At 42.4% G+C, this 23,875-nt stretch overlaps 4 protein-coding genes and 1 long non-coding RNA gene across 5 annotated transcripts; 3 read left to right on the top strand and 2 right to left on the bottom strand.

Moving 5' to 3' along the window:
- The first annotated feature begins 930 nt into the window (after positions 1 to 930).
- On the top strand, positions 931 to 4,515 carry LOC118428742 (kelch-like protein 26). The gene is made up of 3 exons (XM_035838929.1): positions 931 to 1,335; positions 1,890 to 3,272; positions 3,526 to 4,515. Exons 1-3 carry the CDS (start codon positions 1,136 to 1,138, stop codon positions 3,746 to 3,748), a joined length of 1,806 nt encoding a protein of 601 aa, XP_035694822.1. The 5' UTR covers positions 931 to 1,135; the 3' UTR covers positions 3,749 to 4,515.
- Positions 4,516 to 7,361: 2,846 nt separating this feature from the next.
- On the top strand, positions 7,362 to 10,358 carry LOC118429170. Its single transcript, XM_035839613.1, has 3 exons — positions 7,362 to 7,625; positions 7,762 to 7,840; positions 8,205 to 10,358. The coding sequence occupies exons 1-3, from the start codon at positions 7,557 to 7,559 to the stop codon at positions 9,665 to 9,667; spliced, it is 1,611 nt and encodes a 536-aa protein (XP_035695506.1). The 5' UTR covers positions 7,362 to 7,556; the 3' UTR covers positions 9,668 to 10,358.
- Positions 10,359 to 10,414: 56 nt separating this feature from the next.
- LOC118429168 (clusterin-associated protein 1-like) lies at positions 10,415 to 19,950 on the bottom strand. The gene is made up of 11 exons (XM_035839611.1): positions 19,866 to 19,950; positions 19,204 to 19,315; positions 18,742 to 18,826; positions 18,213 to 18,392; positions 17,600 to 17,695; positions 16,912 to 17,129; positions 16,432 to 16,489; positions 16,026 to 16,109; positions 14,941 to 15,127; positions 14,441 to 14,508; positions 10,415 to 10,978 (listed from the first exon to the last, which is right to left on the bottom strand). Exons 1-11 carry the CDS (start codon positions 19,885 to 19,887, stop codon positions 10,823 to 10,825), a joined length of 1,266 nt encoding a protein of 421 aa, XP_035695504.1. The 5' UTR covers positions 19,888 to 19,950; the 3' UTR covers positions 10,415 to 10,822.
- LOC118429169 lies at positions 11,287 to 13,184 on the top strand. Its single transcript, XR_004832710.1, has 2 exons — positions 11,287 to 11,507; positions 12,121 to 13,184. It is a non-coding gene; the product is annotated as an uncharacterized LOC118429169 (long non-coding RNA).
- Positions 19,951 to 22,002: 2,052 nt separating the features above from the next.
- Positions 22,003 to 23,749, bottom strand: LOC118428813. Its single transcript, XM_035839032.1, has 2 exons — positions 23,389 to 23,749; positions 22,003 to 22,625 (listed from the first exon to the last, which is right to left on the bottom strand). The coding sequence occupies exons 1-2, from the start codon at positions 23,707 to 23,709 to the stop codon at positions 22,428 to 22,430; spliced, it is 519 nt and encodes a 172-aa protein (XP_035694925.1). The 5' UTR covers positions 23,710 to 23,749; the 3' UTR covers positions 22,003 to 22,427.
- Between the last annotated feature and the right edge of the window lie 126 nt (positions 23,750 to 23,875).

Below are 23,875 nucleotides of genomic sequence, written 5' to 3'. Positions count from 1 at the left end.
TATTCTCTGAAATGTTTAAAACTTAATACTTAGGCCTTATCAGAGGCAAAGCACTGTTTAATGCACGATGTTGTGTTGTATTCATCAAACATTTGTTGGTTGGGTTGTATCATGTTCACTTCCTACATATCATGAGCTTTAGGCGGCCTTAGCACAGCCATGCAAAATTTGTGTGCTGTCATTGCTTCCCATGTTTGACAACTATATGCTGCATATTTTACTGTTGCTATTTTCTGCACTTGCTTTGTCATTGTTATTGGTTTTATGATTTTAATGCTGTATTTCACAGGAAAGGCTATTGCTCTCTAGCTTGGATACCGTCTTCCGTAGCTAGCTGCAGGCTCACTCATTCCTTATCCTTGATCACCACGGAGAAAGTGAAAAGAATTACTAGACCAGCTTTACCTACGGAGGATGGTACCCAGGCTAACTGATATCAGATGTTGCTTTTAACTTACAGGACTTTTTTCGGAAATTCAAAAACTTTGTTTTAGTTCCGTGAAGATGACGTGAGTCCAAACTTTTCCTGACGTCTACGTCAGTTATCCTTGCGTTTTGTTGCAATAGGAATCGTGCAGCTGGTTTTGCAAAGTAAAAGTATTTTTGATCTGTAAGATGCGCGTTGTAATGTTCTTGTGTTATTTTCTGAAGAAAAAAAGTGTGAATGTTCCGTTGCTTAAATAGTTGGTGTGAGTGCCAGGAGGAAACAAAAGGATGAAACTAAAACCTGTGACCACAAAAAAGAACATTCAGCATCATGTACGTTCAAGATATTCTTTGTAGAAAACTTGGTCTACTTACGTTGTTAATTGGCCGTAAAGTCTGTTGCCAGTAACGTTACGTAACTGAGCGACGGCCGATTGTCCCGTGCGCGTACAAACCTTGTTTCTCCTCGTTGTGATGTCATAAAGTTTACACGTCATAATGCCGTATCGAAAATCGTATGATGGCAGCCGCGTCCGAACTTGCTGGCGAGTGAGAGGCCGTTCCAGAACATCTAAACGACAATTACTGGCTACGTCATCGCGAACCGTTGGGGTTGCTATGTAGAATACAGAACGCTTTTAAAACAACACAGCTTGGCGCAGTGCAGATTTCGAGAACATTTCTCGCCTGTCCAAGCAAAAGCATCATCATGGTGATCGACGGCGACAGCGCAGTTGCTCTGTTGGACCGGAGGACTCCCCTGCCCGAGCGACAGGTGTTGACTTATACCGACTTCGAGCGGCACCAACCCCGGGAGGCCAGTCTGTCCTCGCCGTTACCGGGTGACGTGGTGTTGCTGGCCGAAAAGGAGAGTTTGCCGGCCAGCAGGTTTTCTCTCGGACAGTGCAGGTGCGTAACATTTATATTAGTTGATACGATCAGCATGCTAAGAAAACTGTAACCGTGACAAGATGCAACGTTTGTAAGGTTACGCTGGTGTGTATATGCCAGCCTCCAAAAAGTTTCTAGACGTTTCGCCGTCAAGAGGACCCCCCCCCTGACGCAACTACTAGTATAACCATGGCCTAAAAATGGAAGTTTAGCCAAAAAAAAACATTAATTTGTAAGGATCATAGACTGGTCTTGTACAGGCGATTGAGAATCATCCTGACTGTGACGGCGAATCGTCTTTGTGGAGAAATCTCCTTTACTACCTCCAGAATCATATATGGCCTCCGTCGGTCAATATTGACCACGGTAAAATCCTAATTGATATCAGCCCTACAGTGTCGGCTTTGGCTAAACAACCCTATAGATCACGAGAATAGATTACATCTAAATAGTGACAGTTTCCCTAAAGTCGTGTTGCGCTGCTGACAGATATAGTAAGCACTATGTGAAAATTCTGTAGTACTTTTCCCTCTACACTTCATGTACAATGCCGTATCCACTGATTTTTCCAGTGAGTACTTCCGGGATCACCAGTTCAGCACCATGGCCAGCGGCGACTCCAGTTTCAAGCCCTGCTTACGTCTGGATGACGTCACGGCGGCTGCAGTGAGCGCGATGGTTCACTTCTCCTACACGGGGCAGCTGAGCGTCGGCATGGACAACATCCGGGAACTGCTGCACGCCAGCCGGAAACTAGGGGTAACCGGGATGGAATACCTCTGTATTCGGTTCCTGCGACAACACATTGATGCGGAAAGATGCGTGGAAGTGTTGAACATTGCCTTCGAGTACAAGCTGGCGTGTCTGGAAGAGACGGCCAGAAATTATGTCATTGAGAACTTCAAAGACGTGTCAAGTACTGAAGGATTTTTGAAGCTTGACCTCAGACAGATGTGTGCTGTTCTGGGGAGTGATAATCTGGATACTGACTCAGAAATTGAAATTTTCCGATCCGCCAAGCGCTGGGTGGAGGCCGATCGAGGCTCGCGCTTGAAGCACGTGGGGAAGGTAATGCGCAACGTGCGCTTTCCACTGATGGGGCGGTACCGCCTGAAACACGAGGTCTCCAACGTGGACTTCATGAAGAAAGACCGCGACTGTGAAGCCATACTCCTCCACGCCATGGACTACCGGGCCGGCATCGACCACCACCGCGTGCACGACTACGAGAACGAGCGGACGCAGGTGCGCGGCGGTGCCGAGGTGGTGGTGGTGGCGGGCGGCGACTACGACGTTCCCGATCACGCTCAGTACAGCGACAACCTACTGTACCTTCATCCCGGCCAGGACTCCCCCGGCCTGCTGGCGGACATGTCCGGGAACGTCACCGGCCACGCTGCCGCGGTCCTCGACAACTTTTTTTACGTGGCCGGCGGCTGTTTCGACGGCGGCCCGCCGAGCGCCGACTTTCACCGCTACGACCCCAGATTCAACCGCTGGACAAGACTTCCCTCCATGAAACAGGGTCGCACGGGCTTCGTTCTTCTAGCCCTGGACGGATGCATCTGGGCCATCGGCTCGGGTTATGAGATGCGCGGCCGCATGTTTCCCATAGAAAGATACACTCCACACAAGGACAAGTGGGAACTGAAGGCTAGCGTAGGCGCGCAAGTCCAAGCCGCGGGAGGAGCCGTCCTGAACGGACATATCTACTTCACGGGAGGCATGGCGGGAACGCATCGCGACCAGACCAGGAAGGACGTGCTGAAGTACTCCCCCGAGGGAGACTACTGGCAGGACGTACAGAGCATGCGCAAGAAGCGCTGGGGACACTCGTCCGTGGCGTGCTGTGGGAAGCTGTACTCAGTCGGAGGGTGCAACGGAGCCCGGGAGCTACTGTCGTCGGAGTGCTACACGCCGGCCACCGACCAGTGGTCTGCTGTAGCCTGGATGAGGTAGCAAAGAATATCAAGGATCTAGAAATACTTAACTACATTCCCTTTTGCTGTCTCCTGATATTGCTGATAGAGGCCAAGCAACGTTGGAACTTGGATTGTTTATTAACGATGATTTTCTATATTGATGCACTTTGATTACGTGTAACGCTTGATCGTTAAGCACAACCGCACTGGTCGATCAATTTTGTATTATTCCCAGTCAATCCATGGACATCATGCCCAATCACTCCCGGTGTACTCTGTCCGCCAGGTTTCCGCGCCACCTAGCGGGCTGCACGGTCCTGCAGGACAGGATCTGGCTGGTTGGCGGGAAGAACCGTCGGAACGGCGCGCTGACGGACGTGTGGAGCCTGGACCCGCACACCAACAGGTGGTCCCGCCAGGACACCGTGCTGACGGTGGGGGTCGCCGGGCCGGCCTGCGGCGTGCTGAAGATACGACCACACAGGGAACCAATGGAGACACTTGTCTGACATGACACGATACATTTCTACAGATTTGTGCATCAAAACGACTTTTCAAATTTCCACTGTACAGAACAGAAATGTCCTCCCACGATGTTGCACACTTACTCTTTTGACTAGTTTTTTACATTTGCTCCTATTGTCGAAGCAAGTTGGAAAATGCACGCATTTTGATAGTCGCGCTTATTACAGAAGTGACATGTCACGAACGTAACTTATTTTTACCCATGTGCGTATAATCGTTAATATTGTGTTAAGAGTTGTACTATTACCCTCTCACTGGGGTGTTCAAAATATAGTGAAGTGGAGTGCTGATCCGCGCACGAACAGGTGGTCCCGCCAGGACACACGTACCGTGCTGACGGTGGGGGTCGCCGGGCCGGCTGAAGATACGACCACACAGGGAACCAATGGAGACGCTAGTCTGATATAACATACTTTTTACATAACTGTTATCCGTCATTGTGCAACAAACAAAAACTTTTATTGGCGTTGTACAGAGTGAAAATGTTGCGCACAGTCTTTTGTATCTTTATACCGCGAATCCATTTCCGAAAGACTTCAACCAAATGGCAATGGAGACGCTAGTCTGACATGACACGATATATTTCTGCATAGATACAGAATTGTGCATCAGAAACGACTGTGCAAAACAGCAATGTGCTCCCAAGATGTTGCACATTTGACCTTTTGTACATTTGCTCCTATTGTCGAAGCAAGTTGTTGAAGGCATGCATTACAATCGAGGCATTTTGATTGCCTCGCTTATTACAGAATTGACATGTCACGAACGTAACTTATTTTTACCCGTGTGCGTTTAATCGTAAAGATTGTGTTAAGTGTTGTAAATATAATGAAGGGGAATGCCAGGGACAAAGTAATTCTATGAATGTGTGCAATTTTTCAACGATAAGTTTATTAGTCGATTTCCATACTACCTCTGCAGTAACTATATAATGCCGAATTAGAATGTACTACATTAAAAACGAATAGATAAGATAGAAAATAATAGAATTGGCTAGAAAAACTACGTCTGCAGATTACATATAACGTTACCCGTTGAACATTCTCCTAGGGCTATTGTCAATGTAAGGCCAGCCTTCCCACCTGAAATACGGAACAGCGCCAATTCACACGTAGCAGGCAAAACATGTCACTAAATATTTAATGATATAACATATCGCGTGTATTTGCAGCCAGTAGGTACCCAATGTGTTGAGTAATGTGGTCGAGGCGCCTCCTCGAGCACGGGACCACCGTTTTACGTCCCTCACGGAAGACGATTTCGTGGAATTTTTGGTCGGCTACAAAGGCAAATCTCTACAACTGGATAAGATGCACTTCCGGACATGCTGAGTGATATACATCATGAAGAGTTTTTAATCGTAGTTTAGATATTCTGTATCTGGATTACCTTTACCTTCACAAACGCCATAGTATGTCATCGTCAGTAAAACTTCAATACCAACCACACACTAGCTCTATTGGATCCTTTGTGTGCAGTTCCGCATAGCATACATGCATGTAGTTCAGTATGGCATGTCCATCGAAACCTAGCCATTTGATAATCGTGGTGGGTATGCCCTTAAGGTATCTCGGTTGGCTAAATTGGCATTTTGACCTTCCACTGTTTTCTTATTAATGAATCAAGAAAGAATGGAGCCATAACGAATGTTGATAGATGGGCATTAAAGAATTCTAAATCTGATTTTTTGGGGGCCAAATTGATGACGTCATCATTTTTATTACCTCTGATATTATTTTTTATCTATGACAAAATACAGCACTTTGGTACATACCACTGTAATGAAACTTCGTTTTTCGTTGCATAATGATGGAAGCTACAAACGTAGTGTTGCGCAAACTGATATCTACTAACGATCTGTAGTTATTAAGAATTAAATTTTTTTAATTAGATGAAAACAAACATTTTCTAATTACTACAGATCATTAGTAGATATCAATTTGCGCAACAATACGTTTGTAGCTTCCATCTTTATGCAACGAAAAACGAAGTTTCATTACAGTGGGATGTACCAAAGTGCTGTATTTTGTCATAGAAAAAAATGATATCAGAGGTAATAAAAATGATGACGTCATCAATTCGGCCCAAAAAAAATCAGATTTTGAATTCTCTAATGCCCATCTATCAATATTGGTTATGGCTCCATTCTTTCTTAATTTATTGATAAGAAAACAGTGGAAGGTCAAAATACCAATTTAGCCAACCGAGATACCTTAATATTTGATTAACGCTATGCAACATGCACATTTGTGACTTATTAGCTGCTATACCTTGTCAACGAACAATTGATCACAGTTCAATGCTTCTGAATAGCCCACCAAATGTACGCTTTGTTTTGGTGTCAAGGTCTACTTGTTGCAAGCCTCAACCTGCTGGCGTCGCGAATTTGATGACCAAAGTCGACAGAGAATTTTTCTTAGTGACGTCGAAAATATGCATGGTCTGCACCATTTCAAGGGGTGATGAAAAGATTCAAAATCCATTTCTATGCATCAAAAACTGTCTGGTTACATAAAAAATGACTATTTAGAGTTGACTATTTAGAGTCTTTCTTTGTCAGATTGGTTTAGGTGATAACGTAAGATTTTTCAACAGCGGGGCTCTTACGTCGCAGAAATAAAATCTCGACGTCGGCGACTCAACATAGAACCGCCCGCCTAAGCTTCATAACAAAATAAAATCCCCTGATTTTGTTGGGAACGAACGTCAAACACAGTGTTCGCACAGAACGCAGAGAGACCAGGGCATACCTTCCGAACAACACGACCGGAATGCTCTCCAGAGTATTCCCATGGCTTTCTTCTTTGGCCAGAGAAGCATCTGAGAGCCGTAAACTTGCATCCCATCGAATTTCTACCGACGACTAGCACGACTAGCGGACAGAAACCCAAACAGTTCTCTACAGATATGGCAGAGTCACCTAACAGGTATGTTTATTTTTACCTGCTGCTCGCCCTTTAAATAGGGCTTTTGGCGAGTAGTGGCTACATGAACGATGATAAAAACACTAACTCTTCGACAGATTATTTGCATAAGCGTTATGAATTTGGGCGTTTTCATCGCTTTTCAGCGCGATTAAGGTAAATCTTCGGAAAATGGGTTTGTTTACATAATCTTGTTTTTGTCTTTGAAAACCTCGTACCAATGCCTTTAGCTAACCAGTTGTCCCGGGTACTTTTCCTGTAAATGTATCAAGTATTGTTTTTGCAACTCATGCATGGCAATTACAAAACATCCACTTCTCTGTCTGTCTAGCCAAGGAGGTTGAATCCCCCTTTCAACCTCCTTGGTCTAGCAAAACTATTGCGCAGGCATTTAAAAATCTGACCTTTGAGCTTTCGTTGGCACCTGTTACACTTGATGACGTAGGAGATGTTTTGAACAGGCATGTTTGTCTTTACTTTGGGTTGCGCGATAAATTTACTCTGCAAGCAGAGGTTAGACTCCGGCTGTTTTTTCCTAACGTTTTTTTGTCGGTTTTATCGGGCTTTCTATTCTGTACTGTATCTTGTATTGTCAAAACCTAACTTCGTAAAATCCGACTTCCGTAAAAATTGGTATGAAAGTAGTTGTCCTCTATTAAGGTGAAGCGTAACGCTTTCTCTATGACTGGCAATATAAACAGTTCGCCACTGGCCTTGTTTGCGCCTGCCCAATGCACACCCAAGTGGATACAAAATTTTAAACAGATCTATTTTGAAATTGAATGTGACAATCACATGGTACATTGTATAACAATACTACATGTATACAGTATAGGATACTGATTCATTTTTCACTCCCACCGCCAGCATGAACCACCTCTCAGAGCACGCAGGCCCGACAGGCAGGTCCTCGCTGACCTCAGGTCAACAGTCTCAGGTGTGTCCAAAATGATATTAGGGACAACAAAATTTGATAACATCATCTATCTGGTTAAAAAAATCATATTTATAATCATTTCATACCCAGCTATCAATGTTCAGTACAACTACTAACAGCTCTTTCTGTTTTCCAGGTTGTGGTCAATCTTTTTGGCAACCAGAATGCTGTGACAACCAAGTGCAGTAGCTATCCTCAAGTCAACTCCGACTCTGGTGGGTTGCTTATTATGAAAGCATGAAGACCTATGCCATTCAAGCCTGCACACAAACTCACAGTTCAACTTTTGTATTACGATTAAGATCCAACCTGTACTACATGTAACATCACATGCATGTGAAATAAATGGCCTGGTTGTGAATGTGAGACAATCTTCAGTGGGCACCATGTAACAGGCACCATGTAACAGTGGTCTGCATTGAGTTAGAAATTATAATCTATTAATCATATAGATATGCCTGATCTGAAGATATTTCAGTATTCTATGAGGTCTACATTAAAGTGTTAAATATCTTCATAACTACCTTTTGAATCTTCATGTATGTCAATAATAAAATGTATGCTTCACTGTGTCTTTAGGATCTGAATCAAGTCGACCACCATCGCCAAATGGGACACAGAAAGATGATCCCCACTACGTGACCACCAAGACCTTGACATTGCTAGCTCTCTGCAGTACAAAGGCATTAATCCCAGTGCGTCTTCTGCTCATGATAGTGGAGTTTGCCTGTAATGAAGTACCAAGTAATCCTGATAGTTACCAGTCTCAGATCGTCATTAGCTTGGGCTTGAAGTTTAATCCATTTCTGCCTCGTAACAAAAAGAAATGTTTCAAAACTCAAAGGAAATCTAACCTACTGAGAGAGATCTTGGGCCAAGGATGTGCCAAGACAGATGGCATAATAGGTCTTAAGAAGCTTTATGAGAGAGTCTTTTGTGTAGAAGATGATGAGGAATGGCATCTTCAGCAGCAGCTGCTGCCTCATCTGGACAAGTGGTTCTCACTTGTTGAGAAAAATGAGCTCGGTTGTATTCTAAGCGCAAACTTCCTAACCATGTGTCTGCATGCTTTTGGCAAATTCCGCTGGACTGGTTGGGAAGACAGACTTAAGAATCTTTGTGCAAAGTGCCAAGAGAAATGTAAAGATGCCCCAGATAACAAGAGAGAGAGAATGTTCAGGGAAATTGGAGAGACCTACCGAAAGCTTTGTAATTATAACGAGGCCAAAAGGTATTTGAGAGAGACCCTTCGCATCCATGAAGCATCATCTTCAGTTGATGAGTCGCTTCCCTACCAGATCAGTCGTATGCTCTTGGCTAGATGCAAAAGTGATATGGGGGAGTACCAAGAAGCCCACACTTTGATGAAGGATTGCCTTAACTCTAAGGCAGTCAAACGCCTGGAAGGGGAGTTTGGTCGGCCCTATCTCAGATGTAGGATGTATTTTGAAATGGCTCGATCTTGTGAAAAGCTTGGGCAGTTTGGTGATGCATGCCAATACTGTACCAAAGCCTTAGAGGGTGACATGAGGGAGGAGGGGTTTAGATACCCACAGTACTTGATGTATGCTGCCTTCTACAAGGCAATGTCTGCAATTGAGGGCAATGTCTCAGACTTAGAAGCTGTCCTTGATAGGGCTTTGAGGGACTGTTCCAAAGCAGACAGCATTCTGAGAGAGAGGCATGGTGAGGGCCATCACCACAGGGCACATGTTCTCTGCATCCAGGCCAGAATCTGGCTAAGGTACGACCCTGAAGAGGCATTCAGACGTGCAAAACGTGCCTGCCATATCACCCAGGAGAGATATGGTTACGAGCACAACAAAGTTGCCAAAATGTTTGATCTCCTTGGTGATATCTACAAAGCTCTAGATGATAAGGAGAAGGCCTCTAAGGCATACTGGATGGCAAAGAACACGTATAGTGAGATGAAGCACAGTCGTGCAGGTAATATTGAAGAGAAATTGGCAGAAATGCCTGAGTTCAGTGCACCCACCCCTGATTGCACAAATAGTGATGTTTTTGATGAGCTTCTAGACTGATCTACACAAGGGTACATTTACTTTAAAAATCTCTCCTACAAATTTCTTCTGGAATCTTGAGATTATAAACAGAATCGACTGCTAGACTACAATTCCCAAAAGCTCACCAGGATATATCCTGAATAGCCAACAGTACTCAGAAGAGTATAAGCAGCTTACAACTAGCCCATTTATCATAGTTAAAAGCATTCAATATGGCTACTAAATGTTAGGCTCCAGAGGACAGTTTGATAACAGGGGTGCACCGGACTTGAATGAGCTTATGACAGGCATACAGATTGCAATGTAAGTTCACTTTCAAACAGTTGTGTAAAAAAAAAGTACACTGACCTATGGCCTCAAAAGACCTGGAATGGATAAGGACAATGATTATGGATACTGGCTTTGTTTTGACATTTCATACATTAGTTTGTATTGCTGTGTAACCCTAATAGTAGTAGTAGTTTATTAGTAGTAACCCTAATGCATTCCTGAAAAGCAGTTGTTGGAAGGAAGCTACATTACTGTGTCATGTTTTATAATTTTAATCTTCTATAAAGTGCAGACAATGTAGCAAGCCTGCAGGCTTCTTTTGTGGCATATTTTAATGACTGTGGATTAAGCAATTTGAAAGAGAAGAAAATGTACTCAGATATTTACTGTGAATAAAATCCCCTCTGCTGGGATCAAAATAAACAAACCATGTAAATAGGTTTAAATTTCATGTAGATTCATTTTATACAAGTCATGCTTATCTATTGAAATATTCCATTCAGGGTGGATATCTAGCAACTCTATTTATACAAGAACTACAGAATTGTATAGCAAAATGACAATCCTATGTCCAAAGGTTCTACGGATAAATGGTGCTAACAGCAATTGCTGATTTTCTTCACATTTGACTCTAAATCACTCTGTGAATCGAGTGGAATGTTCTGTAAACAGTGAGTGAGAAGTTATATAATATTACATGCTGTAGAAATTGAAGCGGAATGTATGAATATACAGATGAAGTTACAGATGGCTATGTACAAGGTTATTCTACAGGCAGCAATTTTGAAATAAAAGGAACCACAGTATGCTGAAATGCAAAGACAAGTTCACATGTGGTCCATTGTCTTAACTTTATCATGTTATCTCTGGATAGATATAATACATCCAAGTTCTCATGGACCATTAGAAGTCATTGTCACTGTCGTTCAGGTTGTTACGATCTCGCCTGGGATTGGCCGAGATCTCCAAATCCTCGCTGTCTCCGCTCTGGTCGTCTTCCAGATCATCATCATCAACATCGATCTCACTGTCACCCGAGGACAGCGTCTCACTGTCATCCTGGGGACAGAAAAATAACATGTTATGTCACACCAAAAAGTAGTTACTCAAGCAACTGGATATGATTTTGGAAACGGTCAGACGTTTCAACTAGTATTCACTAGTGACACAGAAGAGATCTTGCTGGAGAGGGTTTTTATATCCTAGCTGTGACTTGGTAATTTGTAAAAGAGATCTAGTTGAAGATCATGTTTATCCTAACTATGAATTAATATGCAAAAAGGGTAGGAAGACAAATCTTCAATACTGAAGTCCAAAAGCTACAAAGGTAAGACATGTTAAGACTATGTTGATGCAATAAGCCTATTTGCATTTACAAGTACGCATGCGCGGAATTTCCTTAGCAACGAAAAAAGTGAGATAAACAAGTCGCGTTCGACAGGGCAGCGTGTGTCCAGGTTCAATGTTCAAGTGTCGAGATTTTTAGCCTCTACACGGCGTTAACGGCAGCTACCCGCCTGGATCTGATGTTCCAACGATGTCCTAAACCTGAAACACCGTGTTCAGTTTCGCTTCAGAGGAATTTACGGTACGTTTTTTGACGGTATCCAAGCAAGTGTTACCACAGTTAGTGATAACGCATGCATCCCTCCCCCATACACGATGCCATCTATCTTTGCCGCTTACTTCTAGAATTTTTGTCCATTCTCACTACAGCCAGGTTTTTGTCTGTAAAGGTTACCAGTGTGACATAATTAGGAAATTTCAACCTACGTATGTTATAAACCGTAAAAATGTTAGCTAAAATGCACGACCTTGTGTCTTCACAATAATGAAAGCTGATATCGTCACTGTCTCGTGATCTCCGAGTCGTGTCCGGACATGACCCCGCTTGCACTGACTGAGGAGCTTTCGTACTGTGACCAACACTTCGATTAGAAAGATAAAAAAATGTTAAGAACCAACAGCGAGTACACTAATAATCGCAGTAAATGGCTTGGATGTCCGTATTAGTATTAAACTGGTGCTTTAGGTTGAAAAATTGTACTAATAAATGTGCAAGCAAGGTCGCTGCAAGTTATGCAAACGTGACGGTGGGGAGGGGTGCATGTAGAATGTGCATTGAAGTGTATTGCGCTTTAAAGCTGTATTTTTTGTTTAAGTGTTGATATTTGCTTTAATGTTTCTTCCTTTTTTTTAAGGTGCCGGAGTTCAACATGAGGCTGTGTGCAGTGGTCGGCTGCGGTAATGGAACATATCAACCAAGGCGGTTTCAACCTTCTTGTATCAACTTTAAAAAAAGGAAGTCAGGGACATGTCCAAGTAAAAACATGGAACAAAAAAAGGATTTTGATGATGCAACTGTCCCCAACCTTTCCAGCTATGCATTTCCCACTGACAAGAAAGACCCATGGTCGGACAAAACTGTTCTTGCTCACAGATTGCCAACACTTGGGTTCGCTTCCTGTCTGTTACACTACAACCACTGATAGTATGGCCAAGTAGAGCTGCAATTTCCAAGACCTTGCCACCACAGTTCAAGAAACAATGTAGTAGAATAAGATGCATAATTGATTGTACAGAAATATTTATTGAGAGACCTAGATCTTTAGACTTACAAGCCTCCACATGGTATGACTATAAAAACACAATACTTTAAAGCCGTTTGTAGGGATCACACCAAATGGGCACATCTCCTTTCTTTCAAAGACGTATGGCAGAAGAGCCTCTGATGTGTTCATTACCTGGGACTGTGGCTTTTTAGATTTGGTTGATCCAAATGACGTTATAAAAATAATGGCTGATAGGGGATTTCCAATCCAGGAGGACCTGATGCTGCTGAATGCAACACTAGAAATACCACCAGCAGCATAGGGGAGGCGACACATGACAAGAGACAAAGTAAAGAAAACCAAAACTGTTGCAAACTTGAGGATCCGCGTAGAGCGTGCTAACAATCGACTGAAGGACTTCAAAATCCTGGAGGGTACATTTCCCGTAACACTCATGTCAGCAGTAGATGACATTATCAAGGTCTGTGCTGCATTGGTTTGGAACCTGCAGCCAGACTTGGTCAAATAAACAGTTGGCATACAAGCCATTCAAGTTGGCAGAGATAAACTGTATTGAATTGCTGGCAGCTGAGTGCCAGTGACTTTTTTAATGATCCTTTACTGATTATGTTGTGATAGCAGGAAACTGTGACCGATGATAATAATGACAATGTAATGAAGATGTAATAGATAAAAGTGGATCCTTTCTGTAACATGTCCTCAAATGTATTCTCAAACATTTTTCATACATTAAGTTGTGAGTTCTGTACATTTATGCTGCCATACTGGTGGTGATGTAGGAACATATTTTTTGGAATAAAATCAACGGGATCTTACTTTTGCCTTTGTTCATGAAGTGGCTTGTGTAATGGGAAATGATTTATCGAACAGACAAACTAACAAACTAGCAGTAGGAGCTCACAATAATTATGTTTTCCCGATATGGATAAAATTGCTCTTGCTGGTGTCTTCTTTTCATTTCTTTTTCTACTGTCAGGAACCAATCAGAGCTTATAACTGCCATGAACCAATCAATTTTAGAACTGCATTAGCAAATTAGCAGTATAAATATGAAGAACCGTCCTGTGTCTTAGCTCTTCATGTGTATAAACTTCCGCCTCCTCATCCATTACGGCCGGAACGAAAATGAAAAAAAAAAAAAAACTCCACTTACTTCATATACTGTCAGTAAAACACAAACACACGTCTTACACCAGACTTCAAAAACTTAAAATTATCTTTATTCTTAACTGACAGTTCTAGAATCTTCTTTAGAACAGGTGTACGTTCGTACCTGTCAGGTGGGAACACCTGCGGCGCCGCACGGCGCGGCGCGGAGCGCCATCTCCTTAAACAAACGCTGACACTACACACGCGTGACGCAACACTGGGTTGACAAGTTATCTCCCAAAATGGCGGATTTTACCCGTCATGCATTTCGCGCCGGTAATTGCGAATAGGCTTATAGCTAACATGTTCTCAATCCTGGGGACAGCAATACATTACAATATTATTATGTTATGTCACAGATTACACAAAAGAGTTTATAGAGGTATGATATGAAACTCTGATAGGCCGCCTACAGGAAGCTCTTTGCTGACAAGGAAACACAAACCTGGCAAGACAGAATGAGTGAGTTTGCGTGCACAAAAAAGTAAAAGCTTTGTGTAAATTGTTTGGTAGACATTCTGAAATCTGTTGAACAGGCAGTCTTTCTAAGTTGTGAAACTCCCGATTTTGCCCCAAAAGGGCAATCCTGCTGTTAACTGTTTTCAGATTTAGCTTTTAATACATTTTTTTCACACCAAAATGGCCATTCTCTCAAATGCTCTGGACTTAAACCCATGATGCAACCATGGCATTACTCATCCTTTTTTGCCTGTCTTTGCTGCCTATTTCCTGGTCATATATCTCTGATGATGAGCTGGATAATTCCACCATTTTATGATCAAAAGATAAAGTCACTTACATCATCACTGTCAGGTCCAGTCATGCTGCCAAACACTCGTTGTTGTGGTTGGAGCTGCTGTTGTTTATCTGCAAATAACAACATGGACAATACACATACAGGTAAGTGGCAGAACCTACATGAACAAATTGATCTTAACTGTTATCTGGAGGGACTTCATAGTGTCACCTGATAGATGACTGAACTGAAATTTTTACATCCTTAAAGAAAGAGTGTCAAGGAATGCTGGGTCTTAAGCTTATAATGTATTTGAATGTGTTTCATGCCTGAGAAGTGCATTGTTGGCAACACAATCAACAGTATATGTATAAGTGTATGTGAAGATATTGCATTAATACTGACAGATAATGACAATGACACTTCAACACTCTCAAATGCAGAATGGCTTAAACCACTCCTGCACTTCTAGATCTGCATCAATCAGAATGACATTCCTTTGGGAAAACCTTTGTACACACAGAGGCAGCTGTTGGCTATACCGTATCAAACAAACAGCTCACCAGGTTTCCCGCCTCTCTGTGGTTTCATCTGTCCGGCCGTCATGATCTCATCATCCTCACTGTCATCCTCATCATCATCCTCCTCCTCATCCACCATCACATCCTCAAACTCATCATCGTTCAAGTTTATCTTGTCTGTCTCCGTCTTCAGCAGGGTCTGCATCCTCTTCAGGGAGTTCTCTGTCTCCTGAGGGGCAAACATGGATACCATTGGAATGATGAACTTTACTGCTCTGCAGTTGTGTAAGGCAACAAATCAAACAACGCAATGCAACTCATCTATTCTATCCTACTTCTAACATCACAAAACCCACACATGATCTTTCGTCTTCCACTGTCTTCGAAAAGGGGGTCAGGATCTAGAGTTAGCCTTTACTAGTTTTAGACTAAGGTAGACACTTGTGATATTGTTTTTACACTGTTGAATCTCTCATGTTACCTGCAATTAGCCACCGGGCAAGAATTTGGAATAAACTTAAGTATATTCTAAAAACAAATAGTTCTTCAAGTAACTACTTTTTAGACATTATACACCTTGTAATGTAGTAAGCATGCAATGAGTTCCGTTATCACGTGTCATTGTACAATGGATATACAAGCCTGACAATTTGGCTCTCACGTAGTAACTTGGTTGCCATTTGAAATACACCATTCTACTACTGTATTACTAATTATTATCAGCAGGGGGCGCTATTGTGCTACTGGTGAGCACCACCTGGTCCCCACTGACCTTCAGCTGGTCCTGCTCCCCTCCCCAGTTCAGCTTAGGGGTCACAAGGGGTCAAGCATGTTAACACACCACACAACAACCAGAAATGCAGAAGGTAGCATTGTAGCATGACAGAGACAGGAAATATGCATATATAGCAGGGTATCAGACAGGATACAACACACGTTTGTTGCTGTTAGGTAAGTTAAGATTCAGAATGCAAGAAACAATTTCAAGCTGAAAATGATACCAGAAAGGTTGAGATAGACAATCTACACATTCGCATTTCTACACACATTCCAAATCCTGTGTAACCATCTAGTAGCTAGAAATCTTTCCAAAGAGCAGTAAGGGAGGACGCTGTCACCCCGCCCACCTCAAACTTGTCCTGCTCGGCACGGTTGTGCTCCTCCAGCTGCTGCTCCAGGTAACCAAGGTTACGGAACTTCTGAAGATACGACTGGAGACAGGTGAGAAGACATAAGTAACTACCAGGAGCCACATGTACTGGAAAATTCTTGTCAGATGAGAAGCAACTTTCTGGTGTTTATATTTGTCCAAAAAAATTGCTGTAGGTAGTTGCAATAGAAGGCAACAACTAAGCAGTTTTCGTTTTCAGTAATAGATGATGATTGTATGTTGCAGATGTATTTTGTATAAACCTAAATAGCCTAGCATACATTGAATACAAAATTTGGAAATACAAAGTATTTCTTGTGACCATCAAGATCAGACAGTAACCATAAATACAATGTACATGTAAAAAAAACACTAAATGTTACCTCATATTGTTTTTGCAAGTCTTCTTCCAGTCTTTCATACTCGTCCATAAATGCTGGCCTGTGGCAAACAACAAAATAAAAGCTGACTTAAGCCTTGACTGTTTATCCTTTCAGTTATGAAGTCAATGCTAGCTATATAGCAAACTCTATTGGTGAGTCCGCAGCAGGGGTCTAGCCAGCGTCCGTTTTTCCGTCAATTGACGGAAATTTGCTGCGTCTGACGGAAAAATTTTAAAACCAATCCGTCAACCTTGACGGACAAAAATCCTTGGTGGAAGCTACAGGCGGCTTGGGGACGCCGTCCACGGCCGTAAAAGCCACAAACTGTTTGTTTTGCTATTGTTATGATTGTTGACAATGTGTGTCGGCGCCCTTTCGCATACGATAATCTCATTAAAACCCGTTTTTTACAGTCTGACCTATTTTTTTCTTAACTAAATTACAAAGTACAGATCTCAGAATAAAAATGAATTGACTCACCTGACCGACTGCAACGTCTGTAGTCTCTTCCTGTTCCTCTCCAGTTCAAGTTTCTTTTTGGAGATCTTGGCGTCCAGGTTTGCCTCGTCTGACGCCACGTTGTTCAGCATGTGTTCTGTTTTCTTGATCTCCTGTTCCACGGCACGGATGCTCACCTTCAGGTGCTTCTCTATCTCATTGATCTCCAGAGGTTTGTTGATGGCCACAGACCTTTGCTCCTGTGGGCCGATAATTAAGAATCAGCACAGTTTTCTAGCAAGCCTGAAATGTTTTCCGTCCTGTGGATTTTGAACGGAAATCCCATCGAGAGCCAGAAGCTTCCATGCTACAGTAAAAGGGGGGTCCGGGAAAATGTTGAAATCTAAGACCCTCTGAAATGAAATGCTATTTCCTGCATTTTGAGGAGCTAGTTTTAGAGAGTAAGACTCAGCTTGGTTCACTGGCATTAATTTCTTGAGATATTTGCAAAATTTCATTTGTTTAATAGCATATTTACACAACGATCTTTATCCGTCACAAAGGACGAATGGGCAAAATTTCTGTCCATCCACAGCTGCAAAATTCAGTCAGAGGACAGAAGGATGGGTGCTGACTAGAATCCTAAATCAACAACAAGCCATTTCATGAATTTCACAGACATGCTCTCCTAAAGAAAACAACAGATGAAGAGGAAATGAGCTTGTCTTACCCTAAGCTCTACCTCTCTCCCCAGGAGGTCATACAGTGATGCTCCTTTTGTTGTAATTTCTGATGCAAGCTGTCGAGAGGCCTTCAGGTCCGCTATCTGGGGTTTCAAATAGATCAAAAGGTTTGTTTGCATCCAATCTTAATGATTGAATGAATGAGTGTAACACTTCCAATGTCAGAGAGGGCAACAAGAAGATCTATCCCACAGTTTTCTATCTTGAGAAGCAAATGCACAGAGTCACATATCACTGTGATAAGTACAATGCTCATTGACACGTTCACACATACTCAGATTGATAACTCAAAATTGAGTTACATACTACAAAATCAACAAATCAATTGTTCAAATTCTCTACAGAGTCAGACATGTCAGATAGTATGATCGAAAGCTCAACCAACTTTCACTTGACATTACAACACACCACAAACCAAAGACACCTGTTAGATTCACTTAGCCTGTAGTCCAGCCTTGCTACCTTGCCAACAAGCCACTTTGGGAGCGGAGGAGAGCAAACAAGGCTGGACTTGAGGCTAAGATTCACTGTAAAGGATTCAGAAAATGTGACAAAATTTCCAGACATTGTAAGAGATATACATAATCAAGAAGACCGCACCCTGGAGCTGATGTCGAAAGACATTGCTGTTGTCTCCTCTTCCTGTTCCTCCTCCTGCTGTCCTGTGTTAGTCTTCATGGCGTTGTACAGCATGGCTGTCACCTTCAGCAGCTCCTTCACAGCATAGCCATCAGCCTGGTACAGCTTCTTAGTGTTCAGCTTAATGTGTGCTTTGGTAGCCTGCATGGGTCAGGGTATGTAGAGGTTACATGGAGTCTGGAGTATGTAGTAGTAAAGTTACAACAACTAGTTAAGCTCTTCAAAAACACCTTTTTTTTCAAGCCAAGGAGATTTAATCAAATAGAACCTGCTTAGTTAGGATCAAATCACCAAATATTGATTATAATTGTCAGGGAGTATACACTAGTAGGTACAACAATTAAAGTAGTTTTAAAAAACCTTTCTTTATATGAAGTCACAGTATATTTGAAATTGGTGAACACAATATGTCTGCATGGAAACAAGGGATCAAATGTCTCCAATACCGATTTCTACAGAAGTGAGAGACTTTCCAGCATGAAGCACTCACCATAAACTGTGCGACAGACTTGATAAAGATGACTCTGTCCTGTTCTGTGTCCACATCCATGGGAAGGTCTGCATTGGGCTCATACCTGTAAGAAGAGGTACAGGGAATTACCATGGATGGTGTGGACCGTGTGGTGTACATCATTCTACATGCCGTTCTCTTTCACATTGTATGACTATGATCTGCATTTGAAAACAGTCCTATTTGAGGAAGCTATAGCCTCTACCTTGCTTTGCTCGTAGATGAGGTTTCATTCAATGTATCGATTTATTTCAATTTAGAGTGAGAATGAGAATATGCATGGCAATATCAACATCATAAAATTAGTGGAAAGGCAAAGAATCTACCTCTTGAACCTGGAGATTCTACTTAAGTAACTATGATATACTTAATATTCAACAGTCCTCGCTTCCTTTATCTAAATGTAATTATTGAGACAGCAAAAAAACATCCTTCTTTTACCTTTTGACGAGCCATATGAGCACCTCTGCCACAAGAGGAAAGTTTGGAGTGCGGAAGTTCTCCATGGAGATGAGGCGGGGGTACCCCAAGGCCCGCATCATCTCAGTAAAGTCTGGTAGGAAAAAAGTACAAGATTGAGGAAAAGTTCCTTTCGAATCAAAATACAAATGGAGATATAGTTACCTTGCTCTAGATAGTACTGGTTATAGTTATAACTTATGTCAAAATCTTTAAAATGTGACGTCAAATTTCGATGTTCGGCCGAAACTTGGGTTGAGAGGCCTAGAGGCTGATCTGAGCAGATGTTTATAATTACATGTATATGGACCAAGATTATGAAAAATCATAACAATTTTATCAAATCTACAGGGAAAAGTGTGTTCTGTACAGGGTATTAAGCTAACGAGGAGTGATTTATCAGGATGAGTCTGGCAACATTAACTCTAAAACCTTCTTCATTTCACATACAGTTGTATCATGGCAACGGTAAACGTTCTAGTCTCGGCATGCCCCCCTCCCCACCTCGACATTTTGGACAATCTCCATCAACAGCGTTCTGGGCGACGTAGCTTACAAGCAATTTGTGACAGGAAGGGATATTCTTACTACTACTACTTATATTTCTGCAACGATTTACACCAGATCTACGACGACAGGCTTACTTCGAAGATCTCGGTACGACATCTTAAACCTTCTTCGCCGCGGACCGCTTTCTTGAGCCAGGAATTCTGCACATGCGCAGATGAGATTTAGAATAGGCATGGCAGTCTTATCATTTGCCGCTAGGTGGCGTCAGTGAGCTAAAAGGTGGACCAGTCATTTATTGCACAGCAGATATCCAATACTCGATTAGGTCCTTCTTGATCAAAATGAAATAAAGAGAAGGAAGGGGAAGGAAATGCAATGTGTCTCCATACCCATGTAGCTAAATGTGGTTAAAGACCATGTAGCCTATAGTATAAGAAAGTATTATATTTTCAGTCTACTTTGTTCTATAAAGTGTCATGCCACCACGCAACATTGCGCTTCAGTCCATATTTTGAGGCCCACTGATTCGCAATTTTCAACTTGCCCATGAAAAAATTTACCAATTAGCACTCCCTCCTAAAATACAAACAAATGCTAGTACCTTTATTTCAAAGGGTCTATGAGAGAGTCTTGTTTTCTGGAGCTATGAAGAGCATCCAGAAATGAACCAGATACTAGTACCCTGGCTTTGTGCCTTTACTCTAATCAGGGAATCCACCAGCACTCAATGAATGGGAACTTTAATGAGTTTGAAGGATCATCCAGGTAATCTAGACAGTAAAATATTATACATTGTGACACCGAAGTTAGCATAGCTTTCCTGGCCTCTCCTAGATCCTGTCTCCACTTAAAATAATCATCTCTCCTTGAAAATCAGCTTGTCAAGGCTGAACTCATGACTCCCTTGCTATGGAAGAAATACATGAATAAATAATGGAACATTCTCATAGTTTTATTTATAGTCTATTTACCGTAAGAGATGAACAGATACAAAACATGTCTACAAATTATCCCTAGTACCGGTACCTGTAGTATCTTCAGGTCCAAGGGGCAGTCCTATTACCCGGGTGTGAAAGTTGAAGATATAAAAGACACATCTGCACTTGTTGAATACACGTAATCCATTTATTTAGATACTTTATTTAGATATGACAATCCATAGTCCATACTAGGGGTGGGTACCGGTACGGTGTACTGGTGCAAAACCGGTTGTCTTATTGGACCGGTCCAGAAAAAATAGACCTGAAAAAATTTGGTGGACCGATTGAAGAATGAACAGATTATATGATCAGGCATTCACTCGTTTCGGGGCTTACCGGTCGAGGAAAATAAGAAAAAAAGTACAGTAGAGTAGAAGACAGAAGGAAAATGTCCAGACTTTGCATGATGTACAAAATGACCAATAAGCTGGTGGACGTACCGACTGATAAGTATCTAATACCAGCTCAAAAAAGAACAAGAAACAGCCATGACTTCAAGTACCAGAGTTTCCAAGCTAGGATTGATGTGTTCAAAAATTCGTATTTTCCCAGAACTATCGTAGATTGGAATTTGTTATCACCAAGTACAGTAGGGGCATCTTCTCTGGATAGTTTTAAAGAACGCTTGCAGTTAGATGTGCAAAAGTTAGGTGTGACGGATCGTTCAGTGTAATATAACCAGCTGCTGCCGCGCCGCGTGCCTGCGAAGCTGGTGTGTTACGCCGAATGGCGGTTATACCGGCTATATAGATACAGATACAGATACAGATACAGAGTCAACAGTAGGGGTGGGTACCGGTACAGAAAATTCAGGTCCAGGTCCGGTTCAGGTCCAGAGGATTAGGTCCAGGTTCGGACCTGAACCTGAACCTGATTCAGTATGACTAAAAGCAATGGTCCATTTCACTACAAACAAATCTGTTTGGTGGACTATTTGACTCACACTGGCGTTTTAGAATCATACAACGCTAACTGCACCCTTACGATTGACAGTAAAACTTGGTAGAAATGACTATAAACTCTGTACTCTAGTTCACTCTTGTTATTATCTTCCACCTGCAAGCGCCAAAACGTGTGAATGCCTGACATGAAAAGTCTGTTAATTTTCTAATCGGTCCAACATCCGGTCCACCTATTCTTTTCAGGTCCGGTTTTTCTGGACCGGTCCAATAAGAAAAACCGGTTTTGTACCGGTACGCTGTACCGATACCCAGCCCTAGTCAACAGTCATTTCTACCAAGTTTTACAGACAATAGTACAGTAAGTACTAGTAAAGTTGTAGGATTTAAAAACGCCAGTGGGAGTTGAATACTCCACAAAACAGATTTCTTTGTGAAGTACATCATTGTTGTGAATATGGTCCATTTACAAGTTCTCACATTCCGAGTCAGGTCCAGGTTCAGGTCCAGACTTGGACCTGATCCTCTGGACCTGAATCAGACGTGGACCTAAATTTTCTGTACCGCTACCTATCCCTAGTCCATACCAAGGAGGTTTGTCCATACTAAGATTGGTGTTGGCCATTCAATGTTTAAACAGCCAGTCCCATTCTGATTAGGGACTACAATAAAATGTTCTCCACAACATCCCCCATTAAGATGCTTTTCAATTGCCTTTCTTATTTGAAACATCTTGCACTAATTTGCAGTTTGCCATAACCATTTGGCATTGCCCCTAACATCCGGAGTTGGGGAACATATGTTAGTTTTACAAAAGTTATTTCTTCATTTCTTGAATCATGGACTCTTGAGCCTTGAGTTCCTCCATCTTTAGCCCAATAGCCCTGACAACATCATTCCTCTGCTCCTCGGTTAACTGTTCCAGGAGTTGATTATACAATGCCAATGTCTCTTTTACTGCAGTAGTTGCATCTTCCAAGTCCTCGTTGAAGTATATTGTACCCTTCGCTTCAACCTGTACAGGGGAAAAAATGGATCAAGTACATTTTTTTGTATTAGATAGCTGTAGATAAGTTCATCATACAGTTTTAACACCTTAAGATTCATATTTCTTTTTTCTTTCAGTGGCACTATGATGCCCGTAAATGATTGATTGGTATATAAACTATACTATTGAATGTACTTGAATCCAACTGATGAGACAGATATTTTTGTGATCTTGCAAATACTACATTGACCTGGTATCTCGTCTACCTTGGATTGGTCAGGCTCTCTTCGGGCAAATGAAGCTCTCTGCTGTTGGTGTTATCTTTCGTGCCTGGTAATGGCTAGCCTGGGTACCATTCTCCGCGGTCGGCTTTGGGGTACTTTACCCGGCACCGACCTGCTTCTGTCAGCCTGTCTGATTAGCTGCCCTTTGAGATTTCGCTGATAGAGCTTTTAGCCGGCCTTTGGAGTTACCCCGTAAGAACTCCCCCGGCCTGTACCAATTAACTGTACGGGCGGTCACCCGTACACCGCCGAGCGCCTCGATGGTATGGTTCCCAGGCTAGGTAATGGCCAACTCCTACCGCATAAAACTCCTACCAGGTGCAAAACATTACGCACGCAGCGGAGAGCTTGCATCTGCCGCGGAGAAAGCATGGCTAATCTACGTAAGACTGGATACCACTACTTTATTTACCAGAAAGCTTAGGTCAATGACTGACTAAAAAGGTTGTCACTGTGGACATAGATTATGAATGATAGCAAACAGTGCCAGATCCAATCCAACTTACAGCATCTGATAAAAGCTCCCTAGCTTCCATAAATAGGTCAGTTATTTCGTCAATTTTCTTCTTGATTTCTTGTTGGCTCAGCCCTCCCCCAGCACTGGACAGCCACCTAAGTCTGGGAGTGGTCGTGGGAAGGGGGAAATATCTGGCAGCAGCATATCCACAGATGTTCTCCTTGTTGCACACGCAAACCCCTGCTGCTTTAGACTGCAATGCTCTAAAAGACACATATAAAGCGGGATATCTCAAACGATGCGTCAAACATCTCGAAGAAGAAAATTTATGGAGCAGACCACATGATGACTTCACATTGACCGCCGCCATTTTTTCGTAAAGTAAGGTGATTTTTTGTTAGAGCAGCTGTGATTGGTGGAAGTAAGATAGCTCTGACCAATAGGACCTTGTGTTCTATTTTACTATTTACCTTACAAAGCATGATGGGAGCGTTTCTGGGAGGAAGTACCCGGATGTGCTATGGCAGCTGTCTGTT

Source organism: Branchiostoma floridae, chromosome 13 (genome assembly GCF_000003815.2).
Source record: "Branchiostoma floridae strain S238N-H82 chromosome 13, Bfl_VNyyK, whole genome shotgun sequence".
Lineage (NCBI taxonomy): Eukaryota > Metazoa > Chordata > Leptocardii > Amphioxiformes > Branchiostomatidae > Branchiostoma > Branchiostoma floridae.
Note: the sequence above shows the minus strand (reverse complement) of the source record. Positions and strands in the feature narration are given on the sequence as shown.